At 39.4% G+C, this 21,756-nt stretch overlaps 2 protein-coding genes across 4 annotated transcripts; both read left to right on the top strand.

The window, feature by feature from the left end:
* Positions 1-3,283: 3,283 nt before the first annotated feature.
* On the top strand, positions 3,284-6,417 carry pyya (peptide YYa). Its single transcript, XM_061090207.1, has 3 exons — positions 3,284-3,465; positions 6,100-6,180; positions 6,393-6,417. The coding sequence occupies exons 1-3, from the start codon at positions 3,284-3,286 to the stop codon at positions 6,415-6,417; spliced, it is 288 nt and encodes a 95-aa protein (XP_060946190.1).
* A 4,470-nt stretch (positions 6,418-10,887) lies between these two features.
* On the top strand, positions 10,888-17,537 carry mpp2a (MAGUK p55 scaffold protein 2a). 3 transcript variants are annotated; one of them, XM_061090358.1, is made up of 14 exons: positions 10,888-10,918; positions 11,716-11,816; positions 11,856-11,870; positions 12,086-12,241; positions 12,837-13,007; positions 13,206-13,313; positions 13,484-13,603; positions 13,693-13,824; positions 13,977-14,079; positions 14,667-14,735; positions 14,956-15,117; positions 15,515-15,717; positions 17,105-17,233; positions 17,361-17,537. In XM_061090358.1, the coding sequence occupies exons 1-14, from the start codon at positions 10,888-10,890 to the stop codon at positions 17,535-17,537; spliced, it is 1,677 nt and encodes a 558-aa protein (XP_060946341.1). The 3 variants fall into 3 exon arrangements, with proteins under 3 accessions (XP_060946341.1, XP_060946342.1, XP_060946343.1); XM_061090359.1 differs by lacking the exon at positions 11,856-11,870; XM_061090360.1 differs by lacking the exon at positions 11,856-11,870 and having other exon boundaries at positions 12,095-12,241.
* Positions 17,538-21,756: the final 4,219 nt, after the last annotated feature.

Here is a 21,756-nt window from a genome sequence, read left to right on the forward strand (position 1 = left end):
GTTGATCTGTCTTTCTGAATAGAGAGGTCAAAGGTCATGCCAGAGCTGGAAGAATGCTGTCTTACGGGGTACAGTATGTGTACGGTTCTCCAGAGGAAGCAAATGAAAAAGATTTGACGAAATTCAAAGTAAAGATTCTGTTTTCTCCAGTGATGCAGGTTGTGAGTGTCATGGACCCAAATGTCATCTGTTAACTCCATCAAACACAAGGGACTTAATGCGTTAGTAATGTCTCCATCACCATCACCATCTGACGCATTCGGCCTCCTCCTCCCCCACCCTTTTCCCTCACACACAAACACACACACACACACACACACACACTCACAAACGCGCACACACACGCACACTTACTCCTGTGGTATAACCCCTCCTTTCTCCTATGCTGGTGAACAATATAAAGCACCACTGTTTGAATGCAACGTTCAGCATGAGTAAAAGCTTACTGAGAGGAGAGAAGAGAAAAATCCGACCTCTGCTGCTGCCTTCACAAACCACCTGTGACTCCAACTGCAACCTGCAAACCCCAAAGTCTCCTGAAAGTAAGTCTGCACACTCTACACTCTTATTCATTTAGTTTACTTATTTATTTCTTTTCATTTTTCTTGATGGTATAAGCAATTGTTTTTTAATTCAGGATGTTTCAATTGTTTTACGCAAACATCAATATAAAAGGTGATTTAAGTCCCAAACAGATGTTAAACTTTATTGGAACATTTTTTCAAATTGTTTGCCGAGAAATTCATGCAGATCCAATAATATGAGACAATTTACTTCTGTGTGCAAACCCTTTGAATTAAAAGAGACAATCTTGATGTCACATAAAGGCAAATGTTGAATTAACCCTCTAAGTTTTTTTATTTCAACTTTTGCACATAGATAATAAAAATGCAGTCTGTCTGTTAATATCAGGCTTATTTACCGGAGCTGTGAAACAAGGACGATCTAAACTGCAAGAGGCTCACTGACTCATTAAATAATCTGATGAATGAGGCAGCTTCTTAGCTCCATAACTAGAAGAAAGGTGCTATTAATATATATATATTTTTTTATTATTAATCCACATGACCAAAAAGTTGACTTTGCATGCAAAGCCTGTGCACCAATACCACACATGGTTTATGCAAAGTGTTAAGCCAGCTTTGAGATTGTATTTGTGTATTTTTTAATTTTCAAGAGCACCTTCATGGTGTGGTGATGCTGGTGGCGCGTTCAGCACCACAGATATAACATTGTTGCACCACACACAGGAGCTGACACGTTCGTTTGCAGACTGACTTCCAGGCAGGAGGTTTCTCCTGTGAGAAAGGCAGGAGAAACCTTTTTAGCTCATATCAAGCATGACTTGCAGCAGTGGGAAAAAAACCACAATGGTCATTAATTCAGTGAACCTGGAAAAGCTCCGTAATTAGTTTGTTATTAATAACCTGAATTTATCGATGTATTTCTTTTACAATATGAACATATTTTAATTAATAACTAAAAATTATAATATTGTACTTATATCCAATATGTCATTCAAACATAGAGTAGAAAAGGTATGTGAACCTTTGTTGTTCTCAAGACGCATCTGCTGACCTGATAACGCCATGGGACTGGGATGAAGATGTACGATTCAGACTTGTTGATTTGAATGACTGATAAGCTTCACAACTTCACTTTGGAGAGTTTATATATTCATGATTTCTCAGTCAGACAAATAAAATTGAAATGATTTAGTGTGGTGGCTTCAAGAAGTGGGCAGAATGATGAGTGAGATAACAGGGGATCTATGAGGTCTGGAGGAAGCTGCTGCTCTCCACCTTGGATTGGGGGAAGTGTTTGCAAGCATAAAAAGGGCACCCCAGATAACAACATCAACCTGATGGTGAAATATGGTGGAGGGGGCGTCATGCTTCATCGGCGTCATGCTTCATCGGGGAAGATGAATTCTCAAGGTTTTTATCTGTGCTCTCAGGCAGCACAGCACTGAAGTAAACTAAGAACATCCAAGTTTTAGAGTCAGGCCCCAGAGCTTAACACTGCAGAGAACCTGTGGAATAAGATGTAATCATTTGTCTGAGCTGAGACAGCTCTTCTGGAAAAACTGTCTAGACTTCTTGTGTTTTGATTTGTTTTAATTTGAAGCTACAAGTAGAGCTTTAAAGAAAGGCAAAGGAAGATTCAACTTTATTCACCAAAAATGTAAATGTTTAATCATTGTGTTTGCCTATTGTGACTTAGAACTTAAGATCATATCTCATTTTATGACCAATGTAATGTAGAAAACCATTTTTTTTTCTTTTCCTTGCTACAGAAGGGACAAAACAGTGAAGTCTAACTGTTGATTGCTATGATTCCATTTCTCGTGGGAATGTGGGCTATACAAATAAAATTTGATTGATTGATTGATTGATGTTGGAAGGTCAAACTAGAAGGAGGGAACATTATTATTTATTCCTCTAATTAACAGTGTCATGGCATCACTCTTGTATTTAAGTTGCATATACAGGTAACTTAATATAATATTTAAAGAAAAATCTTAGCATGAGATAATCTGGTATATTTGACCACATAGAATAAAATGAATAAATAATATTGATTGATATAATTTTTAACGGTTTAATTTGTGATCAGTGGGAAAAATGGGAGAAATCCCGGTCTGCTGTCTGCTAACCAAAGGATTATGGGATACTCTTTTTGTTGATATTCCACAGGGTACATTTGAGGTTTTCTTGCAGTTTGACCTCCTTAGCAACCGTTATCCAAGGAATGGCTGAAATCACGACCCACTGTGGCCCTGCTGGTGAACAGATGTTATCAGTTTATACAGGCAACAAACATTCATTATCATTATTTCAGTAGTTAAGCTAGTGGCAGTAGTCATTTTAATAATGATCCTAATAATAGATTTGAGGTTATAGAACATATAACAGCTTCATTCAGCTGCTGAAACTACATGCCAAGTATTTCCATCAGCATATTATTAATAATGACTCATAGCAATAGTTTCCTCCACTTCAGTCAATCCATCGTCTTCATCTTTTCCCCAGATCTAAATAATGCTCTCTCTGATGGGCCTGACAATAAGTCAATCGACAGCCCTCAGCTTTTTACTTTCCATGCTGTATATTGACTTGTTAAGCTGCCTCACAAACCTGTGTCCTTCTTGAGGGGAAAACATTTCCCACTAAAACAAATCACAAAATTGATCAACCTGATTTGTTCATTTTTGATACATGTAAAATGTTGGAGCTTCAGCATCCATAACTCCCCACATCTTATCGCCCCGTCTTAGATTGCCATGATGATGAAGCTGTGGACAGTGCTGGTGGCTGTAGTGCTGTGTGTGCTGGTGTGTCTGGGAACACTGGCGGACGCCTACCCACCCAAACCTGAGAACCCCGGTGAAGATGCCGCGCCCGAAGAGCTGGCCAAGTACTACACCGCCCTGAGACACTACATCAATCTGATCACAAGGCAGAGGTACAGTAAATACACATATGTGGGTGTTTGTGACACATACACTGGTTTTGTTCAGTCTTGTATTTCTGTATTTTCTGACCGCATAAAGAAAGTTTTGTTTTGATAGTGTGTGTGTGTGTGTGTGTGTGTGTGTGTGTGTGTGTGTGTGTGTGTGTGTGTGTGTGTGTGTGTGTTTGTGTGCGTGCGTGCGTGCGTGCCAAATGAACCATCTCAAGTACCATTCCCAAAACCTATTCTAGCATTGGAACCATTTTGCATCTGGCTGTTTGCCTCCACATTAATCCACATTAGATTTTGCTTTATTCAAGTCATATAGCCACCGAGTTCTTTGACTTTAGCCAGGAGCTCAACGTGTGATGCCTCCCCCCTCCTTCACTGCCCTAACCCTTCACCAGCACACGACAGCGGCTCCGTAGATTTGATAAGTGGCCACTCTCCAAAACCCCAAGGCCTCTGAATCAACAGGACCAGAGCAATAAAATTGGTTCAGATGCATCCAAGAAAGAATTCCCAAATTCATCTAGACGAGCCGGCTGCTCTAAGGTAGAAAAATCTGTCCTATGGAAATGTGGCATGCCATATTGGTTTGGTCCAGCCTGGCTCATAAGCCTATAGCTTTTATTCATGAAAGTCAAATTGGTTGTTGATATTTCAGTGTGTGGTTTAAAGAGGACTGCAAATGCCATGGAGAGTCAATTTCGTTCCTCTGTTTCACTGGAGAGTTAAAATGAAGACACATCATATGTGATAAAAAGTATATGGTACATAAACAGTTGATTGGATTGAAGGCTGGGGAATGTGGCGGCTGTCAGCTGAAGACACTGCTCATACAGATAAAGGATTTGTGCGGGCGAGAGCCTTTGGTCGATTGTGACCCTTGGCTCATATCATTGTGTTACTGTACAAATATACTGGTGTCTTCACCAAAAACACGAAATGCCAAATAATTGTTATTTTTTAAAACATGACAAAAGACTGTTAGAGCTTCTATAGCCCCCAGTTGGTCTTCTTAGGTTTACATTTGTGTCACATTTAAAATACATCCATTGTTAAGAAAAAAAATGCTTCCAACCACCTTGATAAAACATATTCTGTTACATTACTGGCACCCAGTAGAGTGGCCATACAGTCCTCTTATGAAATCACATTTAAATTCATTCGACTGGATTCGTTTTATTTGGATCTGCACCAAACTGCAAACATTCATATCAGTCATCATGCCTGATGTTTTTCATTGAGATCCATTAATTATTCTCTGACAAAAATATATATTTTCCTTTAAAAGCATCACAGTATTATTTTGCGCATGTTTTACAATGCGACTGCATGTTGTTAAATTACCTTTAGAAGAGCAGATGCTCCCATCGCTGGATTCCATTGCAAATGGGAATAGATGAGAGGCACAACCTGGGCTTGTATTTCTTAAAAAGGAAGATTTCTGCATTTGAGAAAGAAATCGAGCAAGGACCAGACACATGCAGACAGGATAAGATGCGGACCAGCAAAAGAAGATATACCTCAATGGAGACAAAACAGTGAGGCGTAGAGAGAATGAGAGCAGGACCCATCAGGGAGATATGTGGGTGCAGACGGGCCATTATGGGAAGAGGAGACATTTTATATCCTGATGTGTTTCACTGTTTGACAGCTGCGTGAAACAGAGCATGTGAGCTACTTGATTGCTTTCCCACTGAGCAAAACACACACAAACTCACACATCTGCCTGTGTGTGTAACAAAGCATAAGATTGGGTGCTGGGGTCGTAAGGGGAAGTGGAACAGGTGGATGATGGGAAACCTAAGGAGCTGCAGGGCTGTGTTGAGTATCACGGTTTCATGAACACACACACACACACACACACACACACACACACACACACACACACACACACACACGCAACAAAGTAAACTTTCTATTGAACGGTTCTGTGACTTTACAATTTAGACTCCCTTTGAGCCCCTGGTTTCCCCATTAAGAGAAAAAGAATAAAGACTCATGCAGACTTGGTAATGATACTTGCTCACACACACGGGCATTAGACCTGAGTCTGACTGTGAAAGCAAAGCCTTAGAAGCAAAGGGTGGCAACAAGTGAAGCAATTTACAGACACGGCAGGCAGACAGAGGTAAGAGGACAGTGTAGCAATGGACCGAAAGAAAGACAAGAAGTTTCTGAATATATAGCTCTGTGCTACTTTCAGTCACGATGAACACTAAAACTGAGACCAGTGATGGAAGCAGGGTCAAGATTTAAGGAACAGCTCTCATCTGTCTCAATCAGAGACCCATTCCTGTAAAAAGACACTCTGATTTCACATGTTATATCCATTCTTTGACCATAATAAAAGCCATCATCAGCCATATGTGCTATAGGTTAGCATTAGCAGTAAGTTAGTGCACTTCTGCTATGTGTGTGGGAGAGTGAATATTGGAAGGCGAATCCAGGGTGGGATTGTCAGACTCAACCTCTAACAATAAGAATTATTAAAATTAATTATTTTATATTAATATTTATTTTTAGTTCGTAATTATTAACCATAAATCGTATAAAACAGATGTGATTTCCTCAAAATCATTTAGTTTGACTTTTCAGTGTTTGATGTAAGTTACAATTTTAAAATAATCTGTGTTGCAGGTATGGAAAGCGCTCAGCTCAGGAGGATGTGGTCGCAGAGCTCCTGTTTGGTGCCGACAGTAACAGAGACCAGAGATCAAGGTAAAGACCCATAACACACACAAGCTAAAGCAGCCATGTGAGCTGTAGTAAACATATTCTCTATTTAATCAATTACAATTTTTGACATCAAGACATATTTTGCATTATAGACCTGACAGACATTCATCTGCACTGGCTCTAAATTTGAGAGCAGAATATCAGAAAGTGAATTTATAGCCATCATATTTGCTCTGTTTTGTGTCTCTTCACAGATATGATGATTCCAACATGTGGTGACTCCACCTGCCCCCACCCTCCTCATCTGGCATTCCCTCTGAGTGTGTGTCCCACACGGCACCTGGAGGGGCCGACGCGTGCCTCTGCCCCCTCACACCTGAGTCCTTACCCCAAACAATGACCATCACCGACCACAATACAAGCTCTCTCTGTCTCTTGTCACTGTGTCACATCTCACTCATTGCAACATGTTTATACATAATGTATTATTGAAATAGAATATATATAATGAGATTGTGATACTAATCACAAGGTGGAACTGTGTCTGTGTGTGCGCGTGAGCATTAACGCCCCCTACTGTCCAATAACTGTTTAGAGGAGAAAATTCTTGTTTTATTGTTGCTCCTGTAAAAAGTAACAACAGAATAAATTAATAAAAACTTTTCTGTGTGATTCAAATGAAGTGATTTTTCTCTTTTTTGGGTGGAGGGGGGGTAAAATGGTGACAGTGTCCGTGTTTATTTATAGTTTATGAATCTTATATTCTAATAATCACTCTGAATAATGAACACTAATGTTATAACATACATACATAAATATCAGCTGCTCACAAACAAGATGTTTTTATGCCTTTGGACGGGTGACAGCCGAGGCATTATGTTTTGAGGTTGTCCTTCAGCCCCATTATTAGCTTTTATTGAAGGATTTTAAATCCTTTAAGTGTCTCACATAAAACAAATGGCCTCAGCATTGTTAAACAAATAGGAACAAGAGGAAATAATTCATTCTGGGGGGAAAGTGTAAAGAATGTTTGTTTTTTTTATTGATAAACATTGTGTTGTTTTTCAATGGATTAACCAATATGACAATATCCCCCTTGCGATGTTATACCTGTTGTTACACAGATAAATAGATAGATAGATAGATAGATAGATAGATAGATAGATAGATAGATAGATAGATAGATAGATAGATAGATAGATAGATAGATAGATAGATAGATAGATAGATAGATAGATAGATAGATAGATAGATAGATAGATAGATAGATAGATAGAAAGATAGATAGATAGATAGATAGATAGATAGATAGATAGATAGATAGATAGATAGATAGATAGATAGATAGATAGATAGATAGATAGATAGATAGATAGATAGATAGATAGATAGATAGATAGATAGATAGATAGATAGATAGATAGATAGATAGATAGATAGATAGATAGATAGATAGATAGATAGATAGATAGATAGATAGATAGATAGATAGATAGATAGATAGATAGATAGATAGATAGATAGATAGATAGATAGATAGATAGATAGATAGATAGATAGATAGATAGATAGATAGATAGATAGATAGATAGATAGATAGATAGATAGATAGATAGATAGATAGATAGATAGATAGATAGATAGATAGATAGATAGATAGATAGATAGATAGATAGATAGATAGATAGAATGCTAACCATTTAAAAATATGATATGATATTATATATTGCTGGGGCAGTTTAAATATAACAAAACAATGTCCCTACCAGTGTACTGCATTGGTACGTCATACTTAAAGGAATTAAACCGGAAATAGAATGCATTTGCCTTCAAAATTAAATAACTTTTTTCTTTAACTTACAAAGTATTGCCTATATTGCATCACACAAATGTACTGAAGATTTAAACAAGGCTTCAAACATATTTATATCCATGCAGCAATAATATTTAAGCAGTGAAAATCCATGTAGCTGCCAGAAGTATTTTATTTTTCGAAATTTCCCGGAAGACAGGTTTGTTTTTCCTCTTCACTTGATGCTGTGGCCGCCGATGACGCGCCAGAGGAGCAGACAACAATAATAAGAGCCAGAGGAGCAGAGACCGTGAGAAGCTTGTGTTATTCTGCTGAAAGGTGAGTGAACGACTGTTTATTCAACAGGAACATGGCGCATCTCATTAACAGTCATGTATCTCACAGTTACTGTTCAGCATCTTCTTCTCTCTTCTTCTCGCTGAGTCTTTATTGTCGGAGCATCTCCGCTGGGCTGACAAAGGCGCGTGCTCGTGAATATGTGTGGGGTCCATTTAAAAAACCGTGTTACTGCGTTTGAGATTCAGACAAATTGTGTTGTTCAGTTACCATATTCTCTCTCTCTCTCTCTCTCTCTCTCTCTCTCTCTCTCTCTCTCTCTCTCTCTCTCTCTTCTTTCTCTCTCTCTCTCTCTCTCTCTCTCTCTCTCTCTCGCTCACGCTCTCTCTCTCTCTCTCTCTCTCTCTCTCTCTCTCTCTCTCTCTCTCTCTCTCTCTCTCTCTCTCTCTCACTCTCTGCGTGTGTGCGTGTGCGTTCATAATGCTTTGTTATATGTGACTCAGGAGACTAACCCCTATGTGTATGTGTGGGAAATAGGGATACAGTCTAGGTAGCTCATGATAATGGTACTAATTTGAACATTAAACCATGTTAATAAAGACAGCAGCACATGGAACACCTGATGTAAAAAACAAACATCCTCCACCCTTCACACAAGCAAACACACAAACTCTATAGACCAGTGGACACAAAGATGATGTCAATGTTCCTGCATTCATTGTATTCTTTACATCGTGTTTATTATATTGAAGCAGAAAGCGCCAGAAAGCTTTATTCATGAATCATTACATCAACAACAACAACAACAAACATTGACAATTTGTGTGTGTTCCTGTACTTCTATCTTTATGAGGAACATTTAAAGCATAGACCCTACAGAGACAATTGGACTGGTCCTCACCTTTTAAATGGGCTTTTTGAGGGTTAAGACTTAGAATGGAAGTATTATGTCAATGAGTGTCGTCACAAATAGAGAAGTACAAATGTGTGTGTGTGGGTGTGTGTGTGTGTGTGTGTGTGTGCGTGTGTATGTGTGTGCGTGTGTGCGTGTGTGTGTGTGTGCGTGTGTGTGTGTGACCTGGGTCTCTGTCTTTACATACTGGTGCAGCTGAGCAGATGGATGACGGTGGGAGACGTAGGGAGGTGGGGCATTACGCAGTGGCTGGGCGTGTAAGGTAAAGGGGTGAGGGAGGGGAGGATGTCAACAGAAGGAGAGGAAGGGAACATTGGGGGTTGGGGCTGTGAGCAAGGAAGAGCATAAAGGGAGAGAGAGGATGGGGCAGCGTGGGAGAAAGAAAGAAGTGCAAAGAAGTCAAATGTACAAGGAAACACGAGGATGAGGGGAAAAGGGATGGAGATAGAGAGGGAAGGAAGGAGAGAATGTGAAGAGGAAGTATAGCAGATGGAGCACAGCAGTGTGATATCAGAAATTATGTGCACCTGTGTGTGTGTGTGTGGGGGGGGGGCGTGTGACGTTTATATAATTCAGGTGAACAACTGAGCAATCATTGGTCCTGTCCTCTTTGTTTATCCTACTGTTTCTCAGCACGTCAGTCATCAACAGAATTTTTTTCTTTATTTGGCCCCTGTTAGCTGTGACCAATGCAACAATGGTATTAAAAACATTTGCCCATACTTTATTTCTCAGAGGAGTATATTCCCCTTTTTCTCCTTTAAATTTATATGATGGACTCAGGCTTTATAATATTCCTATACAATGTCTACTTGTGTAAAATCTTTCCATTATTTCTTAGTCAGATTCAGCTTTACGGTATACAGTAGTTTAATTTACTAAAATGTATATGCAACCACGTTGCAGTTAATATTTCAGCTCCTACAAAATTAAAATACATGTTATGTGGTCATCTTGAATATATAATAATATAATAGAGAACAACAGGACACTGACAGAATTATGCTGTACATAATACATAATGTGTGTGTGTAAAACTGAAGGAGAGTAGGTTTGCATGGCAGCCATGAGTTGAAGCGCAGCTTTGCTACACTGTCACACTACGACAGTTAAAGCTGTAGAAGTAGACTGGACTTTATATTTAAAGGGTTGTGAGAGTCTTTGTTCTTATCTCTCTCTCTCTCTCTCTCTCTCTCTCTCTCTCTCTCTCTCTCTCTCTCTCTCTCTCTCTCTCTCTCTCTCTCTCTCTCCAAAATTGCCATTGTATTGTGTCTTTTGTCATGGTGATATGTAGATTAGTTCCCCCCACATGCCCCTTTCCCTCTTTCTCTTGCATTATTTATTTTTTTATATCTGCCAAAAATGTCTTCTGCACTTTTGGTATAATTGTTCAATTCCAGAACAATTGCTGGACGTCTGCCCTTCTTTTGTTGCCGTACCGTTTGTGTGTGTGTGTCTGTGTGTGTGAGCATGCATACATTTGCTGTAAAGTAATAATGCAATTCACAAGAAAGCAAATAACCATGAATCCCAAAATCCTGAATGATCTTTTTAATTTCCTTGAGCAATAACAATAACATGACGTTCCTTTTGTTTTGCCCCTCATTGTTTACTTAATTTCTCTCTCTCTCTCTCTCTCTCTCTCTCTCTCTCTCTCTCTCTCTCTCTCTCTCTCTCTCTCTCTCTCTCTCTCTCTCTCTCTCTCTCTCTCTCTCTCTCTCTCTCTCAGATTGACTGAGGCTCTACCATGCCTGTGGCCTCCACAAGGACAGAGCCTGGTGAGACCAGACCTTCTCATTAGCTACTATCCCCACATCATTAGTTCCTATCCCCACATGAATGTCCACTATGTTTTGCTTATTCATGTTTTCGTCTAAAAATGACAATGAGAGTTATGTACTGCACTAATGACTATAAACAATAATATTTTAATGCAGACATGTGTTGCGGGACTAGTGGGATATGTGGACATGCAGATATTCGGGTATTCTCTTATCAGTAGTGGGTGGCATTTCAAATGGTGAAACAAATTTTTGCTGCTGGTAAACGTTGCAGGTAACCGTTGTCTGTTCAACTTTTTCCTTCTGATACACCAACCCTTGCATTACGATTGTTTCAGGGCTGTTTCTGTTTCTTTTAACCGATCGTCCGCCTCCATCTATTATCATTGAGCACAACACTAGTGAACTCGGTTTGGCACTTCACTTCTTTGGCTCCGCTCTGGCTCTTTGTTGTTCTTTACAGATTAAAAAAACCTCACTTATAGGACCTACGTTGCACGCACTTATCCAGGAAGGATGTGTTGCTTGTGTCCGTGCGAGGGAGGCAGCCACAGGAGTGAGCAAGAGAAGCAAAAGCAAATCTCAAATCTAATTAAAGAATCTAACAATTAGTTCTGCAGGACATGAAAACCTGCAGCTCTGTAGTAACAGTCAAACTGCCTCTGTCTCATTTGTCCCTGTGTCATTTTCTGTGTTTCATTTATTGCTCCTTGTTTCCTTTTAATTCCCTCCTGACCCCTTCTCTCTCTCCGTGTGTGTGTGTGTGTGTGTGTGTGTGAATTTGTTTGTTACAGTGCCCCAGGTGCTGGATGTGATGAGTGACAGCACAACCAGCTCGACCACGGCCAATGACCTGGACCTCATCTACCTCAAAGGAATTATGGAGAGCCCTCAGGTGTGGCACATGCACACATACATAGACAAATACAAAAAGCAGAGAGCTTTGCATGTTTGTCCTGTCTGTGTGTGGGCATGGCTTCTTTGCTCATTGGTGACTCTGCAGTTTGGCAGCCCCCATAGCTACTGTTGGCATATCTCTGGCACATATTTCATGTAGTTGTGTCTGTGGGTATCCATGTTTGATACAATTGTCAAATATTAATATGTTAATATCATTAATATGTAATATTTATATATATAAATGTGTGTGTGTGTGTGTGTTAGGAACACGAGGAGAGCCTGAGGGAGCCACACCTCTCGGCGGTCAGGGAGAACAACGTGGAGCTCCTGCTGGAGATCCTCAGAGATCTGGACCCCTTCACACACCGTTCGGACACTGCAGCTGAGCTTTCCTGCATTCTCACAAAGCCTCATTTCCAGGTGTGGAAGGAACAAACCTATACCGAGTCACCACAATGCATTACCACAGTGTCAAACGTAGTACGATGTAAAATATCTCTAATTTGCTCTCTGAAACCTTGACATCATCTTTGTTAGTGTCTCTGAAACTGACAATTAAGGGGAGATTTTATACAACTTCTTTTTCAATTAATAATCATGATGCGATAAAAAGGTTTTTAAAAAGATGAGTCTCATTGAGAGTGATAAAACAGGTAATAGATTCTGCTAGTCTATTCTTTGGCAGATTGTTCCAAAGTGTAGGGGACCTCACAGCAAAGGCTCTATATCCTTTCGTTTTCAGCGAAATGTTGGAATGGCTAGCAACAATCTACCAGACAATCTCAGACTGCGTCCTGGCTCGTAGGGAGATAAAAGGTCTAAAATATAGGGAGCCAGCCAATGCCTAGCTTTAAAAGTAATTAAAACAATTTTAAAATCAATCTCACATACGAGGAAGACTTTTCTGAGGAGAGTGTGTTGAAAGTAAACAGTCTGTTCTCGTGCAGAGACACTGTTCAATTAAAATCAAAGTGGTAATTGTAATAATAATTTTTGTCTGTGATCTTTTTGTCAGTCTTTACTGGAGACTCATGATTCAGTGGCATCCCAGGCATGTGATAGCCCACCCCCTAGCCCCTGTGATGTAGTGGATCATGAAGCAGAGGATGGCCACACACACAACCAGCACCCGCCACCTGATGCAGTCCGCATGGTGGGCATACGGAAAGTGGCGGGGGAGCATCTGGTAGGTAACATTAAAGAGTAAACACAGTTGACACAACTGAGTTCATCCAATGATTAGTTGCCCCCTCTCTTCTCCAAGATATATGTCATGTGAAGTTTGTTGGTAGATACAACTGTAGATACAGATTTTCTTCTTTTTCACCACAGAAATGGATAATTACACAACAATAATCATATACATACATAAATTGTGTTTCAGGGGGTGACATTCAAGGTGGAGGCTGGGGAGCTGGTGATAGCCCGCATCCTGCAGGGTGGTATGATAGACCAGCAAGGACTGCTTCATGTTGGAGATATCATCAAAGAGGTAAGGTTGGCCATTGTAGCCAACTTTCTGATGGCCCTAGCTTCGTATTTCGCATATAGACATCTAACTTTGGCAATAACGTCAACAAGTGTGTGCTGTATCCATTAAAGGTACTGCAAAATGTAATTATTTACATGTCAATCTAGAAACATCTTTGTTCTTGCTGCCAGGTGAATGGGAGAGAGGTGGGCCAAGACCCCAGGGTGATCCAGGAGGAACTGCAAGCAACCAGCGGAAGTGTGGTTCTGAAGATACTGCCAAGCTACCATGAAGCCATACCACCAAGACAGGTGACATTTACAAACACTAACATGATCATACTGTCAGGTGCATCGCTGGCACAGTACATCATGCTGAGACCCCAACTGTGTTCCCCCAGGTGTTCTTTAAATGTCACTATGACTACGACCCAGCCAATGACAACCTAATTCCTTGTAAGGAGGCGGCCCTAAGGTTTGAGACAGGGGACATCCTGAAGATAGTCAATCAGGATGATGTCAACTGGTGGCAGGTGAAGTACAGAAACAGCATGTGTACAGCATACAACATATCACTTTGTGTTGCATGGCGGATATACATATCAGATTGAAATCCTATGACACCACAAGTGTTTGTTTTTATTACAAATATATCAATCACTTTGTGCATGGATGTGCTGCACAGGCCCGTCATGTGGAGGGTGGCAGCACAGGGCTGATTCCAAGTCAGATGCTCGAGGAGAAAAGGAAAGCATTCGTCAAGAGAGATGTGGAACTGGCACCAGCAGGTAACATGAAGCAATAAATTATGAAAACATGGAAAAAAGAAAATAGTTATTGACATTTCTTGTAAGTCTTCTTGCTGTTTGACGCTGCCATCTGATGATGAAAGACCAGATCTAAAAAGGTCATATCAGTCTGTGCTGAGAATCTTCTGCTGCGTTGTGCATGTGTGAAAGGCAGACTGCGGAGAAATTCCCAGTTCTCTGGAGTTCTCTAGAAAATAACAATTTTAAAGTGCTCTAAAGGAAGTGTCTTACACACCAACATCCGACTGAACAGCTGTCTTGGGATGTAAAGGAAAAAATACGAAGAGAAACTTAAATATGCGCATAAATAAAGAAATACTCACCTTAATTTGGTGAAAATCTTTCCATGTGTTGTTAAGTCATTGTGCATGTTTGCACACACTCTCCCAATTTAAAATCAAATAATTAATGTGATTATTAATGTAAAATACAATGATAATTAATTAAAGTTAAATGAAGATTAAGTAATAGTTTATGAATGAAGAAGCGGATGCCCCTGATCAGCTAGTGCTAGCATGACTTTAGTACTCTACAACAACTGATGTGAAGCTGCTTTTATGTGACAGGAAATCTTTGTACTGGTGTTGGAGGGAAGAAGAAGAAGAAAGTGATGTACGTGACCACCAAAAATGCAGGTAACAAACCCGTCCTGTAAAATTACATCTTCAGAACCCAGAACTGAAGTTATATGTTTTTACTTAATAGGCCCCACTAGTTAGGGCCCGAGCACCTCCCCTGGGAGGCCCTATTGAAATTGAAAGGATTATTATTATTATTATTATTTTTGGCTTTTTGAGGGCTTTAATTCTATCTTGTTTTCCAACTAAAACTTTTTCTTCTCAATCTTCCTATCAGATTTTGACAGACATGAGATATTGCTGTATGAGGAAGTAGCCAAGGTCCCACCTTTTAAGAGGAAAACTCTGATCGTGATCGGGGCCCAGGGTGTGGGGAGGCGGAGACTGAAAAACATGCTTTTACTGAAAGATCCACAGCTCTTTGGTACCACCATCCCATGTATGTAATCTCATGTTTGAGAAGATTTTTTTATCTTTCCCCCCAATATGTACCTGAGATAACAGAGTTGTGTTGCTGTTCTCTAGGTTTGACAGTTTTTTAATTTTCTTGGTCAGACAGTTGTATAGCGTGTAGTAACTAGGAAAGTATACTATGACCTCATACAAGAGGGAATTTCCAAGAAGAACTTTCAGGATTTCAACACTTTCTGTAAAAATATTTCAAAAGCAGCATGTTCGGTCTAAATTGTTTGAAAGCTGAAACAAGCTAATACATACTAACATATATATGAGTAAAACTGAATTATGAGAACTTAAATAAGTGTAAATTAAGTGTAAATTAATTAAAGGAGAATACATGTTTATGAATACACGACTGTGGGTTTGTGTCTGTTCAGATACCTCCAGAAAGCCCCAAAAAGAGGAGCGGGACAGTCGGATGTATGCCTTCACCAGCCGCAGCAAAATGGAAACTGATATCAAGAATGGGCGCTACCTTGAACATGGAGAGTATGACGGCAGCCACTATGGAATCAAGATCGACTCCATACATGAGGTGGTGGAGGCAGGACGCATCTGCATTCTGGATGCCAACCCTCAGGTGATATTACACATTCAGCTATTCAAGCGAAGAGTTGCTCACTCTGGTTAATACAAATTTGAATCAGTCCTAATAGGATGAAAATGGAATGTCTTGAGGTTCAGTGTGTAGAATGTAGTGATATCTAGCGGTGAAGTTGCATGTTTCAGCTGAATACCCCTCACCTCACCCTCCACTTCCAACATGAGAGAGAAACTGTGGGAGCCTTCAGTTGTCATAGAAAATGAAAAGGTGTGTAACACCCGCCAACGTAATAACAGCCGACAAACTAAATTTAAATCTGTAGCTTTTAATGTAATAATCCCACAAACTTAATACATTTCCTACAAACATAATAGAAGTTGCCAACTACAAACAACTGTGAACTGACAAGGAATGTGTGCCTGTTTGAGAGATGAGAACAAGGTGAACTTGTTAATAAAACCTATATTGAACACAATGGCTCTGTAAGTTATTTATAACTTACTCACTGCTTTAAAATGTTTTGATCTGCTCTATCCAAAACCCTTGATATTTTCTAATGAGCCAACTCAAACCCATTGCCAGGTGTATAAGGTCATAGCTATTACATTTGTAGAAAATGTTTAACATTTGTGGGATTATTACATTAAAAGCCGCACATTTGTATGTGGTTTATTACGTGTGTGGGCTGTTAATAAATAAACCGGGTGTCAAAAATATTAATGGCCAAATGTTAAGGTCATGGGGACTGCATGATCTTTCTATTTATCTGGAACAAACAGGGAATTTTCATTACATCTGCCACAAACATTCATTTTGGTCTTTAAAGGTCAAGGTCACTTGCCTTTATGTTAAAATGTCTCCTCTCAAATTTGACGTTGTGTTCACTTAGACTTACTGATCAACTGATTAGATTTGGATGGTCAAAGGTCATGGGGGCTTCCCAAAGCATGTTTTTGGCCTCTTAAACATGATATCTTTGGCCAGACTACAAATTGTGATTGTCACTTAATCAATTATTAATTAATACGATTTCAGGTCAAAAGTCACTGTGACAGTATATGTTTCTGGAAAAAGAATGAATAGACTTTACCAGCACTGATTTGCAGAAGAGCCTCAAAAATGTTGTCCACACAAAACATTTTAATTATGTGGCTCTGCATGACATCATGCTGGTTTGAAATTTGAATAGTTATAGTCAGTTAGATCATCTTGGAGCTGCCCCTAACAGTCAGTCAATTCAGTGAGTTAAGCATCATGGGTCTTTCTCGAGGGCATCTTTTATCAGCTGACATTGTAAGACAAAGTGAGTCATTCACTGTCACTTCTCTGGAAACTCTAGCCAGTCAATTGGGCGAAACCCAGCTGTTCTAATAAAAAAACAGAGATAGATAATAATACAGCTTTGTGTGTTCTTGCATTCTAGTCTCTCAAAGTGCTGAGGACCTCTGAGTTCTTACCCTACGTGGTGTTCCTCCAGTCTCCAGACTTCGAGGTGCTCAAGGCAATGAACCAGTCCGCTGTAGATGCAGAAGTTGTTACTAAAACACTGACGGTAAGACACACTCGCCGTATTCTCAAAAACATCAAGTGAAAACATGTTCAGAAAGCAGCGAACACAGTATAAACTCTAAAAAATTCAATAAAAAAAAAAAACGACTGTTTTCTTTTTCCGGTCTCAGGATGAAGAGATGCAGAGGACGTGTGACGAGACTGCTAAAATCCAGGCAGCATATGGTCACTTCTTCGATCTCAGCATCGTTAATGACAACCTGGATGAGACCTACCGCACGGTCAAAGCCGCCCTGGAAACGGTGTCCAAAAACCCACAGTGGGTCCCCGTCACCTGGGTGTTCTAGAAAGAGGGGATGGAGGACAGAGGAGTGGAGGAATGTAAGGAGCAAGAAAGAAAGCGAAGGCACTGAAAATATACCACTGTATAAATAATGGATGTTGTTATTTCGAGTCTCATACATTTCCACAGAGATTAAGTTTGCCCTTAGCGGTAGTTTTGCATGAGAAAACATTTTTATTACTAAAGCAACAGCTACAGAATATTTTTTTGAAAAGGTGTAGAATAAAGCATCCATAGTTACACAGGATTATATTTTGAGGAGAGGAAGGAAGGACGAGAAGAAACGAGGGGTGCAACAAAAGATTGAAGCCCTGAATGTCAGAAATTCACAGATTTTACATACACATCAATCTCTTAGTCTGTGTGTGTGTGTGTGTGTGTGTGTGTGCCGAGCGTGCATGTGCATTGGATTTTTGTAATGTTTGTTTGTTTTATAAATGATTTGTGCCATTACTGACGATCATCAGCAGACTGTCATTGTTTACATTTCATGAGAGTTGACAATGCTGATGGTCACACTTGATCTACAAGCTACGATGTCAAATCTACTTTATCAGACAAAACATTTAACTTATACACTCAATTACTTGACTTACCTTTTCAGTAATAAGCAAATCTAACATCAACACAAAAGTAGAATACAGTAAATCCAACACACGCAGCACTTGTGTTTTATACTGAACAAATTCAGTGTGATCAGCTGACAACAGCAAGTTAACTTCATTCATTTCATCCTCTGTCAGTGGTAATGAGTGTAGCTTTGCCTTTCTTGTTTTTTGTTTAATATAGTTACTCGTTACATACACACTCACAGGCAAATAGAGGTGGTAAGAAGATGAGTATATTCAATTCAATCACCATCACACAAGATCAAGAAAGGACAAGACCATATTGGGGGTTAAATGGGGATATGATGTATTGTCCAACCATGCGTCAGTGTTCAGAATTGAATTATTCAGTAATGATATAAGCAACGCTTAGGGTTAGGTCTCTGGGTTTAGATTATCTTAAACAATGTCCTAGCTAACTAGACAGCAGTACAGCAACATCTAGATCAGTATGTGCAATTCCTTTTCATTTAAACATAGATAATAGTGCAAATTTGCTGACTACAGGTATTTAATACATGTATTTGAAACCAATGTTTCACAGACGTGCAAAGGGAACGTAATGAATTCACCATTGTCACTCACCAAATGATTATCTCCTCATTGGAGCGCATCACGTATTGATGCAAAAACAGTGGGTCATGACTTTTCATTCATATTTCTGCTTCATCAAAATGTTTTTATTTTTCTGAGCCATTACTCTGTCCTTGTGATCAACGTGTTAAAGGACAAGTGTGTAGGATTTATGTGGATCGAACGTAAAACACAATATTCATATTCATATTTTCATTAGTGTTTAATCTGAAACTAAAAATCATTGTGGATTAGTTATTTTAGAATGAGGCCTTTCTATCTTCATAGGGAGCAGATCCTCTTTGACAGAGTCAGCCATGTTGCCCTGTAATGTTATCACAGTAGTCAAGAACAGAAAAACCAAACACTGCCTTTAGAGAGGGCATTTCATATTCTTACATGACCTGAAGGCTGCCTTAGTTTCACATACATGTTTCGAAGAGAAGCGTGAGGGGGGTCATGGGGTTGCATTCTGCACCCTCACCACTAGATGCCACAAATTCCTTTACACTGAACCTTTAACAGCACTGCTTTGCCACAGAGAATACATTTTTTAAGACTGCACCCCAGTGGAGACATGGTTTACACACAGTTATGAGAAATTATCCAATGTTATTAAAATCGTTCTCTTGAACGTTTGCATGAAAACGTTTTCCAGTCAGCAACCTTAGCCAATGGGTTAGTGATTGCATTTGTAAGCTGGTTAGCACAGAGAGCTTAACTTTCCAATCTCGTATAAAGTGTGTGGGTGGTTGGGAAAGGTTCATGGAAACACAATGTGGCAAATGACAAAAAAAGAATACTGCACATTAACACAAATCAGTCACAAGTATAAACAAGTGTCACTCAGTAGCCCCAGAATGGTTTAGAGAGGACCAGTACATAATGAGAAACCCATGCCATACAGGCACACATATACACACAGTAAACATTGTCAAGCAGCTTGATTTGAATACAACATTGTATTTCATAACACTTTGGCACATGCTATTGTTCGGAATTTTGCACTTTTTGTTTTGTCGTATAATTCAAAATCTTTGTTGTATTTCTTCACTCAGTTGTTTTTTTTGCATCTAGATGCACAATGTTATAACAGATACGGATATATTAGGTATGAGATTCTTGCCTTGTATTTACAGTATGTGAAACTTTTGTGATAACTTTCTGAATGTCAGTAAAGACATGTGTAGCGGCCTTCGAGTGAACAGCACAACTGAAAACTTCACAAAAAATTGGTGTCGTCTCATTTGCTTTTCTGATGTTGTGTGGTGCTCCTCCCTCAGGCCACCGTACATGTAACACTGTCCATGGTGCCAACCGCAAGAAGCTCCTTGAGCAGCTTGTTTGTACTCAGATCTTTAATTATGGCAGCTACTGCAAACTTTTAATGTACAATGATAAAGTGATGTTTGTCAAACAGATGTACTGACGATTGACTGACAGTTATTTTGCTCTCTCAGTCTACACTCAATGCTTTTAAAGGTGGCTTCAGCAGATTTTTGTCTGGCAGCTATATTTGGATCTGTGGAGTATTTGTGATGAGATACACAACATTTCTTCTCTCTCAAGAACATCCCAAAACCTCACTTTTTCCTTCTTTTCTATAAAGTCTCATGAATGCAATAAACCATGTTGTCTGTATCTTCACTTATTCAGTGCAATCAGAATGTGGTAGTTAGTACTGGTCAAGCACTAAAGACCCTGAATCCTGTATTTCCCAAATTATAACTTAGTAGCATCTGTTTTTTCGATCCCTTCTTCTTCTCTACATAACAAGTGGGAAATCAACTGTTGACCGTCGTTTCAGCCTGGAATGAAACACAGTGATCAATAAAAAAATCAGTGTTGCTGTAACTTTTTGCGGATTGGGCTCATACCTTGCCTTGTAAGGTTAATGAAATCTTGGCGAATCAGAGGAGCAGAAAGACAGACATGACATCTCATCCACAGAAAATATCAGCAGCCTCTCTCTTCAGAAAACACAACTCTAACAACAGACTAGGCTTGAGTCTTGTATTTTTGTTGTAGGGCTGACGATTGTAGAATCAGATGTTGAAACTTATATTATATACTCATGCTCCAAAGAAGATTAATAGAAATAACTTAATTTGGTATACAGCGAAAGTCGTCACATATAAAGTATGGATCCCTCACAAAACTAGAGTGTATATTCTAGGACAACACAATTGTGTTGCTTTTATCACTCCCAGTGTGTAAGAGCATTTAACACATGACGTGTGTTACATACTTCAACACAAAGATGTGTTTAAAAAAAAATTTTTAATTTCTAAGCTAAATTGTAATAAAATAATCAATACAGAACAACTGCATGAAATTCAGGTGAATAAAATCATTAAATCATTTGACATACATAACTGATATACAGATCATATAATATTCATTCACACATTGCAACACGATGCTGCCAATCAAGCCAGTAGCAGATTTTCCTTTCGCCTCAGCGTACCCTCAAGTTTGGTCCTGTATTGTACATCACAAGGCCCAAACACTTGATGACACTAAGTTTCACAACTGAGGTTATGTCCCTAGCATGCGTTGGTGGCCGATAACACCTGCTAAGATCTAGTCCTCAAACATACAAGGGATATTCAGTTCTTCATATTCTGTATTCTAAAATAAGATTTACACCCTATTCCCACCATAACGTCCAGTTTGTGGTTTGAATCAGAGCCAGGATGATGCATTTTGAAACCACGTGTTGGAAATGTTGTTTACAAGCAGTTGTTGGCAAACTCTTCTAAAAGGTTCTCTGCAAGACAAATTATTTGAGCTTTGAAGAACCACTTCTGGATCCAATAAATTATTTTCCATGCAAAAGCACAGGGGGAAAACGTTGTAATTGTGTAATTTGACAACTGTGACATCCTGGTTACAACCTGATTACAAACAAAAATCTTTTTTTCAGCATGCAGCTGTCCTCACAGGCTTTGCGACTGTGAAATAGAATAGTCATAAATCAGGGCCAACAAATACTGTGCATGCACCTCAGTTACCATAAAGCAAAATTTCCCCCAAGTTCCC

This window comes from Limanda limanda, chromosome 17 (assembly GCF_963576545.1).
Source record: "Limanda limanda chromosome 17, fLimLim1.1, whole genome shotgun sequence".
Lineage (NCBI taxonomy): Eukaryota > Metazoa > Chordata > Actinopteri > Pleuronectiformes > Pleuronectidae > Limanda > Limanda limanda.